Source organism: Symphalangus syndactylus, chromosome 12 (assembly GCF_028878055.3).
Source record: "Symphalangus syndactylus isolate Jambi chromosome 12, NHGRI_mSymSyn1-v2.1_pri, whole genome shotgun sequence".
In the NCBI taxonomy this organism is placed as follows: Eukaryota; Metazoa; Chordata; class Mammalia; order Primates; family Hylobatidae; genus Symphalangus; species Symphalangus syndactylus.
In genome coordinates, this window is record NC_072441.2 from 62,025,771 (window position 1) to 62,039,223 (window position 13,453).

At 41.5% G+C, this 13,453-nt stretch overlaps 1 protein-coding gene across 3 annotated transcripts in view; it reads right to left on the minus strand.

Moving 5' to 3' along the window:
• SORT1 (sortilin 1) overlaps positions 1-10,057 on the minus strand; it is an 89,157-nt gene extending 79,100 nt beyond the window's left edge. The window contains exon 1 of one of the 3 annotated variants that reach the window (XM_063624483.1): positions 9,681-10,057. In XM_063624483.1, the coding sequence (XP_063480553.1) occupies positions 9,681-9,986 (306 nt within the window). In that variant the 5' untranslated portion in view covers positions 9,987-10,057. Of the gene's footprint in view, positions 1-9,299; positions 9,589-9,680 lie in introns of those variants that run through there. The other 2 variants (XM_063624482.1, XM_063624484.1) reach the window with 2 other exon arrangements.
• Between the last annotated feature and the right edge of the window lie 3,396 nt (positions 10,058-13,453).

The window sequence follows — 13,453 nt, forward strand, 5'->3', positions numbered from 1 at the left end:
TTTTAGATATGAGACCTCACTACATTGCCCAGGCTGGCGTACAGTGGTTATTCACAGATGCAATCACAGTATCCTATAGCTTTGAACTCCTGGGCTCAAGCTATCTTCCTGCCTCAGCCTTCTAAATAGCTGGAACTCTAGGTGTGCACCACCACCTACCCCTAATAAATTTTTTTGTTTTTTTGGAAGACAGTATCTCACTCTGTTGCCCAGGCTGGAATGCAGTGGTGCAATCATAGCTCACGACAGCCTCAAAACTCCTGGGCTCAAGTGATCCCCTCACCTCAGACTCTTGTGTGGCTAGGGCACCGGCATATGCTACCATACCAGGCTAATTAAAAAAATTTGTTTATACAGATGGGGTCTCACTATGTTGCCCAGGCTGGTTTCAAACTCATGGGCTCAAGTGATCCTCTCGCCTCAGACTCCAAAAATCTTTGATTATAGGTGTGAGTCACCCTGCTTAGCCAGGGCTAATATGTCTTAATCCAGATGTAGTTCTTGTGAGTACCTATAATAATTCTCTAGAAATATTAGAGATATGAAAAAAATTAAGCACATGTACAAATATTTAAGCATCTAACTGGTAATGTGTCAGAAGCTTTGTAGAGAAAATCATTACAAGAAATCCTCAACAAAAGAATATACGCTAAATCCCATACCATCTTCACAATGACTCTAAGAGGTAGTATTAGTACTCCCATTTCATAGATGAAAAATCTAAGGTTCAGAGAGGTTAATTTGTCCATGGTCACCACTGGTTTGAATCCAGATCTAATACCTGAGATCTTGTTCCCCCAAACCACTGCCTCAAACCATCATCAATTATATTAACAAAAGTTTGACATAATCACAAAGCCTTAAAAAAAGAAGAAAACCACTACATACACGTCTTACATTTCTGCCAATCTTGACTCACTTTAATTCTTGCCACCCCCGCCCAAGCCTGTCATCCAACTCTGCCAAGTGATAAACCAAACGCATTTATGCCTCATCCGTCTGCTTTAATACACATGCTCCTCAGGGTTTGGCTCAAGGGCTGTATCTATCAGGATCACCTGGCTGACAAGCAGGCCCTGTGGAGGCTGTGACACATCAACAGGTTTATTAAGGAATTATACAAATCATACTCATATGGTACTTCAAGGTTTCAAAATATTTTCACATATATCTTCTCTTCAAAACCTCATGATAATCCTCCATTTTATGTGACGGGAAACTGAGGCTTAGAAAGGCTAGTTGAGCTCTGTTGAGGGTACTATGACCTTGAGGAGAAGAGTAGAATTCACAACTATATTACTTATAACTGGGATCTTATAACTTTGCCTTATCCCCAAAGCAAATGCATTGATTTCAACACTCCTATGAAACACTTCCAAATGCAGCACCATGTTGGGACATCTGTGTTCTACTCCCAGCTCTTGGCCCGTAAGCAAGTCAGCCAGCCGCATCAGCAAAAGGGCTCTGACCAGCTAATCAGCCCAATAATCCATGATTCAAACCATTAAGCACATTATCAGCAAGAGTTCAACCTTATCCTTGTTCACAAATGTTCAGAAAAATCTGTTCATAGGCATCACTGTCTTACAGCTCCTGGCTTCCTCATACCTGGGCTCACATTCTTCTTCAACCAGGTCCGGAAGTTTAGGAGTGTTTTTTGGAAACGTTAGCACTTCAAGTATAAAGGATGGTCTGCCTCACCCTCTGTTCTGCTTTCCTCTGGAACCTTCACATCCAAGACCAAAGCAATGGCTGGCCTCTGAAAGGGGAACTCTTCTTGGCTCCCCATTTCTACCTCTGGTTCCTCCAGCTGTAGCCTCATGTCTAGCACTATCTGTTAAAACTCTTTCACAAGTAAGTCCTTTTGCCAAACTCACTACCCACGCCCCTCCTCTCTTTCCATCCCCCACAAAAGAGCTATTTTTTTTTTTTAACTTCCCTATATGTTTTCCTGGAAACCTTAGTCAAACTCCCCACCAACTACCTCACCCTAAAATAAAGTTTCTATTGACCATCTCTTGAACATATCTTGGATTTTCCTACTTCCTTCATGCCGTTACAGATCTCCCTAAAAATCACCTCCACTTTGATTCTCTCTTCAGCCAGAGGGCTTTCCCAGAACACTGCACTGCAGTGGTCAAGCCTTCTTCCAAACTCCCAGTGAAACATCTCTGAACACCTAAATCCTTAAGATAGCCCCAGTGCTTTGCTTTGTTTATGCACAGGTCTGGACTCCACTCAGTACATGGCAGGCAGCTCAGTAAGTGTCTAAATGAATGACATCTATATAGTACTTTACCTTTAACAAAACACGTTGATAAAACTTCTCATTTGACCCTCCAAACAATCCTAAGAGCTGCTGCTCTAGTTTAAAAAACAACTGTAAAGATCACTGAAGTTAAGTGATTTTCCATAATCACACAGCTATGAAGCAGCAGAGCCAGGACCCAAATCTGGGTATTGAGACATCTCTTTGAAATTTTGTATACAACATATTTATGTTTTGAATCCTTTGTGACAAATAGCAAATACCAGATAAAAATGATTTGAACTAACTTGTCTGGGAATTATTGAAGTTAATACAAATTTTCCTTCTCAGTTCAATTTCTCCTGGTTCTTCAGAGCAATTGTACTGTGGAACGAGACTTGCAAACTGGCTTAAGCACAGTATTAGAAAGTGTGTGTGTGTGTGTGTGTGTGTGTTTTAGGACATACAGGAAGAATAAAACTCTTATCCAAAGCAAACATAAGACAGACAGTATTCATAAGCCAGAGAAGGAACATACATACGTTTTCTTCTGATAAAAATAAATCAAGCCAATTAATCACATATAAGTTTCTACATGTGAATATATTTATGGTAAACTGACCATCTATTTTCAAACACACAGGCAGCCAGGATGAAGAAAAAAAGCCCCAGTTTTGGCAGAGTACTATAGGAAAGGGAAAAAGAAAAATGAATTTACTGCTATCTATTGGGTTTGCTTTGGACTATTCAAGCTAGTAGCTTTTATTAGCATTAGATTTTTCAGCCAACAAGGAACAAACGATAAAATATTACCCCCAAAATAAAAGAGACAAATGTCTTTCATAACTATATGAAAAAAAGTACTTCTGCTATCTTTAAGAACACTCATATTTCACTGAAGCAAGTTCTGGAGGTGGTAGTAAATCACTCCTAAATGTGAAATCCATGCTATGTTCAAGTTTGACTGGGAAGTCAACAGCCACAGTTTGCTTCTAAATTTGGAATCAGCCAGTAAAACATTTGTGATCACAACCTCTGGCCTCTCCCATATGAATCATAGAATTTTTTAAAGAAATTTTAAAGCTAGTCCAAAACTTCTTGTGTTGTAGATGAGGAATTGAGGGCCAGAGACTAAAACACAAAACAGAAAATAAGTTACATTCACAGAAAACTTCCTCGGCAAAACACGACAGGTTCTGAATGGAAGGATTTTGTTTTTACTGTGGTTTCCTGGGATTGAGATTGGGGATAGAGAAGGAAAAATACCCTCCATCTTTCACCTAAAAATTTTCATAGGTATGAGGAATCTGTCATGAACATTCATTCAACCAAACTATCTCAAAGCAACATATTACTAACCCAACTTTGACTGTAGTCACCACTGAAACAACAACAAAAAATCTGCCTAGAACTGACTGAAATTGATCAGCTTGTTCTTCAAGCCCCATTAATCCTCAAATCCACCTGCATACAAATCACTGAGACCACATAGTGGGAAGAACAAGTTTTCACCACGTTTTTAAAAACAGAAGTAAAAGATGTAATAAAAACACTGATTACAAAAGGAGAGAAAGGGAACTGAAACTTGTAGAAATTTACAAATGCAGTATCTAGTTCATAATATTGTCAGAGCCATTGCCACAGTTTTGTTGTTTCTAGAAAAGCTGTATTTTAAATTACATGTCAAATGTGATGGCTTTGTCTGCCTTAATATTAGCTCCTAATTGTATAAAATATCTGAGCCTCATTTCTGCAGCCTCAAAACATAGTTCACTTTCTGTAAAAAAAAATTGAGGGGTAGGATTAGGTAGGAAGGAGGGAGAAGAACAAACGTTACTCCCCCGTTCTGACCACTACAACTTGGTGCTAAGCACTGCCCAGCATGTGATGGTCACACAAGGGTAACAGGCCAACTGGGACAAAGTTGGGGAACGCAGACTCTGCAGTCACCCACTGAGAACCCAATGCCTGTTGACAAGAGTTGACTGGAAACTGGCAGAGTGCAGAAGAAACTGTTAATAGTATCTGTGACCCTGACATGAAAGATCTGATCAAAACAGCAGGATAGAAAGCCTATTATTGTTGTTAATATCACAAAAAGAAAATAGCCATTAGAAATTGAACAGAACATAAGCCTTCTTCCAATTATTTCCACAAGCAGACATGAGACTCAGATTTCTAATTAAAAATCACTGTGCACAGAGCCAAATATTTGAGTCAGCAGAGAACTTATCTAATTGTTAACACTGCATTCCCTTGGAGCCATCTGTCATACCTGGCTAGCTTTCTACTCTCATCCCAACCAAACTTCAGATGAAGACTAACCTTTCCCCAGATAAATTACACTTCATCAAATCTGCTGATATTTCTTACTGAAATATCCAATGCATAAGTCATTTTAACATCCCTCTAGGGGCTAAAGGTCTGTCTATACATTGCATAAGAGAGGACTCTTCGTGAGGGTTTCGCTCACTCTGCTCAACCAGGACCAAGGAGATCCTACAGAGTTCCTACTCCTTGATCCAAAACTGAATGGAAGAAACAGAACTCAAGAGAATATTAAATAAGCTAGACGGCTGGGGGTGCTAGGGAAGGTAGTATGAAGAGAGGCCAAGTATTGGAATAAATGAGGCAGTTAGGAAGTTCCGGGGCATTAAAGGACTGACCTTCAGACTTCCGGGTGTTACAAAGGTCTGGTGATCCACAACAACAGGCCGAGGGCTTCAGCGGCAGCTCCCTGAAGCCTCTGACAGGCACACTCAGTCCTGTCAGCTTGGACTCAACCCTGCCAGTGCCAGCAAACAAACACACGCATTCTTCCCAGGACTGACACCCCATACAACACTGCCTCTCTACAGGGCCTGTTTATTTAAGAAACCAGATGCTTTGAAGTTGGAGTAGAAGTTGGGAAGTTATGTTTAAAGAAGTAGTTAGTGACAGGAGCAGAGGGAGGACAGAACATAAGCAACAGTTCCTGGCTTTATTCATCATAAGTTTAAAAAGTTTTAAGGAAATTGTCAAATGGTCTGTACACAGGAATGAGAAGTAAGGAAATTATGTCAGCCACCACCACAACTCTGGCCAAGGCATTTCATCTGTTTCTTTAAGACAGTTTCATGCCTACCCTCAAAGGGGTGCTTACAGCAGAAATGTTTTGAAGCAATCCAACTTAGCAACTAACATTAATAAAGTCTTCTAGGCCTGCTCAATTTCACGCATGTACAAAGGTTATACATGTCATAAATACTCCAAGCAGCTGAAGGAAAGAATCAGTTAAAAATGTGGCATGAAAACAGTTTTGAGTTCCAGGCAAAAGGAAGATTATTGAGTCTAAGAAAAGTGCATTTATAAATGATAGCTAATTGCTGAGTGCTAATTATGTGCCAGACATTGTTCTAATGAGTTATTACATATGTGTAGATTATACAACACAATGTGATATGTTGTAATGCATACTATAACTCATTACAAAGTAATACAATATTACATATGCATATATTATGTAATACAAATATATATTATACAATACAATAATATACATATACGTATATATTATGTATATATAATTTAACACACACTCATTTAATTCTCACAACCACCCTACAAATTAAGTGCTCTTATCTTCACTTTACAGATTAGGAACTGAGACACAGAAAACTTAAGTAACTTACCCAGGATCACACAGTGACATGGCCAGGGTTCAAATGCAGACAGTCCAGATAAGGCAGTGCTATACGGCCTTACCATGGTATGTCAAACCCTTAGAACAAAATTAGGGAGCATAATTTTTGGAAAGTTATAACTATTTATCTTTCTCCTTTGTTTTCTTGTCATCCCTTTTGTTTGTTTTTTTAGTAATAGCCAGTATTTTTTATTTCCACTTTCCCATGAGTCTATTATAGCTAACTTCTAATACTATAACTAGAAAGGAAAATGTTTTCCTCTCCTGCCTCAACTCCTAAAATAAAGCACTTAATCATTAGGACTTCTATGTGAAAAAATATATGCTGTGTGTAATAAACCCAATACACTTTAAATATATTTTAAATTAATAGACTGAAAAGAAGTGATATGAGAAAAAAACCTTAGAGAGAAAAAGGGAGGCTTGGGCAAAGAGAAAAACCTGCTGGATTTCATGGACAGAGAAGCCTGAGTGGTCATCAGGACACCGGTCTCCTAAAACCATAATCTAAATGCACTATCATGCTTTAGCTTTACCGTGCTTTCTTGAGAAGACAGGTCAAATGCTAATATATCCTCATAAGCCACAGAAACAGGTCTAGTAGTTTGCTATAACCTTCTGAGGCTTTTCATTCTCCAGTCCGAATGATCTTTTCTTTGTATCTAGCACAGATCTAGGAATTTGGAGGGCATTCACATACATTGATGATATGAATTAATGTGGCTTGAAATGAAACAGGACCAAGTTAAAAGAAATAAGAGAACCATGAACTTTTGCTTTTTCTTGGGACCCAAATCCTGTCATGTTATGTAGGAAAAATGATTCTACATGCACTTTCCTTCCCCAGTTGTACAAAGTACAATATCTCTGATAAAAAGTTGTTCTGTCATGCTGATGCTTTTATTTCACACTGTTTTATAAATGGTCCAAAAATACTAGATCTCTTCAACATAGTTCAGGATTTTTTATGACTTCTAAAACCAAATAAATAAACAGAAGAACAGGCTACTACATAACAATTCTTGGTTAAGGAAGTACTACTTAACCATTTTTAAGGTAAAGGATATTAAACAAAGGCTCCACTTTTTTTTTTTTTTTTAACCAGATACAGAAAGGATGAGATCTCTGAAGAAGAGACCACAGATGACTAACAAACGCAAAAACTTTTTTTTTTTTTTTTTTTGAGACAGAGTCTCACTCTGTCACCCAGGCTGGAGTACAACGGTGCGATCTCGGCTCACTGCAACCTCTGCCTCCTGGGTTCAAGTGATCCTCATGCCTCAGCCTCCAGAGTAACTGGAATTACAGGTGCATGCCACCGCGTCTGGCTAATTTTTGTATTTTTAGTAGAGACAGGGTTTCACCATGTTGGCCAGGCTAGTCTCGAACTTCTGACCTCAAGTGATCCACCTGCCTTGGCCTCCCACATTGATAGGATTACAGGCATGAGCTACCGTGCCCAGCCAAAATAGCTATTTTAAATAAGGTCACTGAAAAAAAGACTGGGAGAGAAAAACTAAAAAAAAAAAAAAAAATATATATATATATATATATTGCAAACAGCTAAATGAAAGAAATAGAAGGAAATTTCTTTACATATAGACTTCAAAGAATGAGTGGTTTTAGGTCTACTCTTCCACAGATTTGGCCTTAGAACCCCTGAGCCAGTTTTCTCAACCTCTTTCTTTGGAGTCAATATATTACAAATGACACATCAATTCAAACTAACCAAGACGACTCTGACTCAAGGAACAAATCCAGGCAGGGCGCAGTGGCTCACGCCTCTAATCCCAGCACTGTGGTAGGCTAAGGTGGGCGAAGCACTTGAGCCCAGGAGTTCAAGATCAGCCTGGGGAACATGGCAAAACCCTGTTTCTGAAAGAAAGAAAGAAAGTAAAGAAAGGAAAGAAAGGAAGGAACGGAGGGAAAGGAAAGAAAGGAAAGAAAAGAAGGAAAGGAAAGAAAGGAAAGAAAAGAAAGAAAAGAAAAAGAAAGGAAAGAAAGAAAGAAAGAAAGAAAGAAAGAAAGAAAGAAAGAAAGAAAGAAAGAAAGAAAGAAAAAAAGAGAAAGAAAGAAAGAAGGAAAAAAACAATTAGCTGGGTGTATGCGCCTGTAATCCCGGCTACTTGGGAGGCTGAGGTGAGAGGATCACTTGAGCCCAGAAGGTCAGGGCTGCAGTGAGCTGTGATCATACCACTGCACTCCAGCCTGGGCAACAGAGTGAGACCCTATCTTAAAAAAAATAGTAATTATACAAAAATTAGCTAGGCATAGTGGTGCACACCTGTAGTCCCAGCTACTCAGGGGGCTGAGGTAAGACTCTATCTCATAAAAAAAAATAAATAAATAAATAAAAAGAAAAACAGGAGTAAATCTAAATCCAGGAGTAGCAGCAGACCTAAAGTTAGGTCAACCAGCGAGAGAAGAATTTGAAATATGGAGTAAGAATGCTGTGTCCAGCTAGCTCAAGGAAGGAAGTGGTCCAGTATAAATTAAGCATCAGTGTTGTAAAGCCTTTCTCAATCCCCCACTGTGAGAAGGAAGTCTATTCGATTTTTTTTTTCTCATCAAGTAGGACGACTTCCCAGTACTCATTCTACCCAACCTGTCCCACCCTCCAGCACTAGCTTAGCTACCTTTACACAGCTGCTGCTCGGGCTGCACTAAGCACAGTTATTCCTGAATACTTGTGTCTTGTGTCCTCAGATCAGAGAATTCTATCACAGGTAACAAGTATGGTCCAGATAATCAGGCAGTCCAAAGGGGGACTGAGGCTTGGCTGACGCTGAAATACGGTTACAGAAGGACAAGTGCTGGCACAGAGCCTTGGCCACCCATCTCTGCCCCCAAGTGCAATTCATTTTCTTTGAAAGAGGAAAACAGGCAAGGGAGAAAATATATAGAATTGGAAATACATTATGCAAATGTGGCTAGCAAGGATTAAATTGTTAATTTTAGAGAAATAGGAGAAAGATGCCCAAGTTGTGCTGAAGCAAGGAACCAGGACTTTCTTAATAATTAGTTTTGTCAGTCCAGTAGTGTGCGAAGGTTGAGCTGCTTGTCCCCAGGGACAGAAATCCCATAATTTTGAAAGTCTTTTGACCAAGAGCTGGCTCAAAGCAGAATGTGTGCAATGAGTTTCTTAACTATTGAAAATCTTGTCACCACGGGATATAGACATGCTAGTCAGAGTTCCGTACCATGACAGAAGGTCAAATCTGAAGCAGTAAGAGAGATCACATAAATATTGCCATCTCATTTCCAAGCTAGTCCCCTTAACTATTAAAACACGGTGACCAGATCGCTGCTTCGGGCCTCCTGAACTCCCGCCTCTCCCACTCGGAAAGTACTGACCCAGAGAGGACACACCTTTGCTTCTGCGCAGCCCAACTTCTGCAAGCGCTCAAGAGTTAATTACTCCTTCACCTTCCTGGGGCCTAACAGCGTTACTGGGTCCTGATTATTTATACAGACGAAAAACGATGTTCAAGAGATTTTGACAACTTAAAAAAAAAAAAAAAAAAAGAATGCGGTGGAAGTCTAAGATTGCCTCCCCTGTGACGAAACACAGCCCCGCCGGCCGCCCGGGCCCGACTCCGCCCGCCCGCCGCAGTTTCGGGGCTGCGGTCCGGGGGACGCGGGCGCGACGGGGCGGGGGTCTCCTCCGGGAGTCGCGGGGCGCACGGGCCGGGAGGGGCACACGGGCGGCACCTCGCAGCCGAGCGGCTCCCGGGCCCGGCGCCCGCTCACCTGGTGCGTGTTGTTGGCCAGCTTGGCGACGAAGTCCCGTACCCGGCCGCACTCCTCGTCCTCGCCCGGCGCGCTGCGACGCCAACGGCCGCCGCGGGGAAACGCGCCACCGGCTGCGGCCGCCCGCAGCCCCCAGCTCACCCCGATGGGGCCAGACCAGCGCGACAGCGGCGCAGCGGGCGGCGGCGGCGCGTCCAGCCGGTCCTGGCTGAGGGTCGCCGGCGGCAGCAGCTGCAGGAGGAGGAGGAGGCCGAGGCCGTGGGGCCAGCGCGAGAGGCCGTCCGCAGCTCCCCGGGGCCGCTCCATCGCCGCCGAATGCCGCCGACGCCGACACCTGCCGCCCGGCGCGCCCGCCCACCCCCGCCGGCGCGCGCCACACCCCCGAGCCGAGCGCGGCGCTCCTTGGATACGCGCGGCCTGGCCTCTCCGCCCCATAGGCTGGCCGCCTGTCCCTCTTCCCTGGCCCACTCCTCATTGGCTCGCGTCGCCTCCGGCTTCGGGGGTCCTGGATTCGGATGCTAAGATGCGGGACTGATTGGCTGGAACGTGGCAGAGACTGCTGAGGTCAACCCCGCCTCGCCCGGCGTCTCCCGGGCCCGGCTTGTGGAGTTCACGTAGGAGCTTCTCCTACCTTCCCGCCGAGCCCGGGGCTCCTGGCGTCGCGACCCCTTGCCGCACCTCTAGCGCCCTCAAGTTGGGGCTGGGTTACGTCCCTCTTGTTCCCCAGAGACACTCCTAAAATTCCTTCGGTGAGGCAGAACCTGGAAAACCTACCCTGAGCTCGCTCAGCTGGAAAAGGGGGCTCCATCATGAACCGGGGCTTTGGGCTTTTATAAACCCCGCTCACTGGAGCGCCCATTGTCTGCTAAGCAGCTGCCTTGCTGCAAGAAGGTGAATGCGAACTGGTGTGGGCCACATCCTACGGAGACAGACATCAGGACATCCGTGACTCCTGCAAGCCTGAAGAATAGTCTTTCCATATGTTTGGCCTCTCGCCTTCCTCTTCTGCGGGGAGGTAGGCCAAAGGCGGAATTACAGGTTTTCCAGGACTTCGAATGTAGCTTAGGCATTAGGGGCAGGTAAAAGGGGGCAAGAGAATGATCCAATGCCTACCGTACACATGATCATTTCCTAGATGCACATTTATTTTACCAAAGTGCCTTAACTCTGCAGTGAGAGCTTCGGACAAGTTTGGTTCCAGTATGTGATGTCCTCTAAATTAGCACCCCGATCCACCTCTAATGAATAAAATAAAACCCCTACGCTGTTCCCTTTACCGCAGAAGCTGCACACACAACTTATACAACACGTAGCACAGGTAAAACCAGTTCTGAATCCTTAAGCTTACTGACTCCATCCCTTTAGAAAGCTAGAAATTGTTCAGTAGAAAAGGTAGCAAATAGAAAGATACAAAATATGCAAGTCGTTACACTCAAAGCAAGTAAAGATTACTTTTAACTATAAACTGGCCATAAACCCAAATGAGGATATATCATTGTAGAGCAAAATGATACAATGCACCCAACCCGATATTTACATTAAAATACTTCCAGTCACATTAACTTTCAAACAAAAAGACTTAACGAATTTACAAGTTTTTTCAAAACAACCATAGTAAGACGTGAGAAGTGAAAAATGTTTTTGAATGCCATCTGAGCAGGATAGTAAAATCACTAGAATAGTCTTTTAAGTTCTCAGTTACTGGACTGACAAGATAAAGCTGATGAAAATTGGTGAACAATTTGTTCCTTTCCATAACTACTATCAGATTAATTTAAAAAAGATTATTTTTAAATCTATGCCAACTATGAGAGTAGATCACAAGACAGTCAGTTCCAGTAGCATGTGATTAGGTGGGGGGAGGAAAGGGGGTTATAAAGGAATATTTCTTTGTTTGGGTGACACAAAGATGAATGGTCTATTGTCTTACTGTCTGAAAATAAAAAACAACTCAACAGTGCCACCTCCTGGAGAAACTACCAAATACACTTTTAAACGCTATTAAGTTTGTTGCAATTATCTGTACCTTCCCTTTTTAGTATGTTGCTTTTAGTTATCACAGGCTTACAGTACTTATATATTTCCTTCCTCAAACTGTATCAGCTTCCGGGACATGGTAACTTGCATATGGCACTAAGAAAATGTTTGAGTGAATATATTTACTATTTCACTTTTTTTTTTAATTGGAAACCCTAGGAACTATATTTCATTTTTGTCTAATGAGATTGACATTAAATGTAAAAGTCGCACTGTCAGTTCTTTGTGAAATACTGGACATAAGATTTCACCTTATTTGCAGGACTAAAGTAAATTTATCTTATTACTAAAAACCATACCTTTCTCCAGGAAACATTCTATAGGAGAAAGATAACATAAAGCAATTACACATCATGAAACCATTGCTATTCGCATTAAGATCACTTCTTTAACCTAAGAAAGCTTGTTTTAATATTCTACAAAAAAATCAAAGTTCCAACTCTTTGAAGAATGCCAATTATAGAAGGTATGAAATTTACTGTTTTACCAGGTAAAACACAAATATGCTGCCCAGCCAGTGGGAGGGAAAACAACTTAAGCTGAGGCGAACAGACATAGACTAAGAGCTACTCCTTAGTATTTGGTCATTTTTCCCCCTATGAAATGCATGTGATTCAGAGACACAACTCACCTCTCCCAAAAGCAACATGGGCTTTATCCATTTCTGCATTAACCTACAGTTAAAAAGGAATATTGTTTATTGTTTGGCTCTCCCTACTAGAAGTTTCACAGGAGCACAGATCATATCTACCATTTGAACAGCTCTCTGCCTGATGGCTAATACATTTCTTGGCATATAGTAGGTAGGTGCTCAATAAATTTGTTACAGGAATAAATGAGATAGGATTTTCAATGGTATTTTCTATTAGGATTTAATAAAACAAAGTGATCTTTAGAGAAATCTCCCAATCAACATGCTATACTTAGTAAGTGTTAAAATCACTAGAAGTCTCTGGAACATTGAGTAACAATATACTCTAATTCTCTACTTTCTTTATGTGTTATTCTAGGGCAAAATCCCTTTCTTCCAAATGTTTCCTGTCATTGCAGTTTCCAAATATATATAAACACGTTTTTTGCTGAACTACAGTATGGATTTAGTATGAATTCAGCCTACCCAAATAGTCATAATTTATTAACATATAGTACAACTTCCTACACATTAATATACCCAGAGCCCAGCAAATAATTATGGGGTCCCTGTTAGTGAATTAAATCAATTCTGCATCATCCACATATGGATTAGCCATGTTGTGGACAGTGCAAGTACTTTTCAAATCTCCAGATTTCCCTATTACTCAAGAGCTGGTGATCTGAAACAAGAAAATTTGAGCTGTTCAAGTCCCAACAGCTTAATTTTGTGCGTCCATGGGCACACAGCATTAGATTCTTCATCTGTTCAGTAGTGATACTGATACCATCTTCCCATGGTAATTTTCGAGGCTGAGATAGAATGATTCTTTAAACAATCTCCACCAATCATATGATGGCAGCTCTAATAGGGAAAGTTCATCATTCATTCCAAAGTCTAATGTAAACTGCTTCTGAATTTTACAATTCTCTTACTGATATAGAGATTTGTAATTGATTGCCAGTGAGGCCAAGGTCATTAATTTAATTCATTCTTAGTCTTTCACTTCGTAAACAAGGAAATCTCTTTCCAAATTGTCTATCAAGACCCAAGAACTGGTACAACACTGTTGATGGCCGATTCCAACCCATCAATGTTTTGAGGA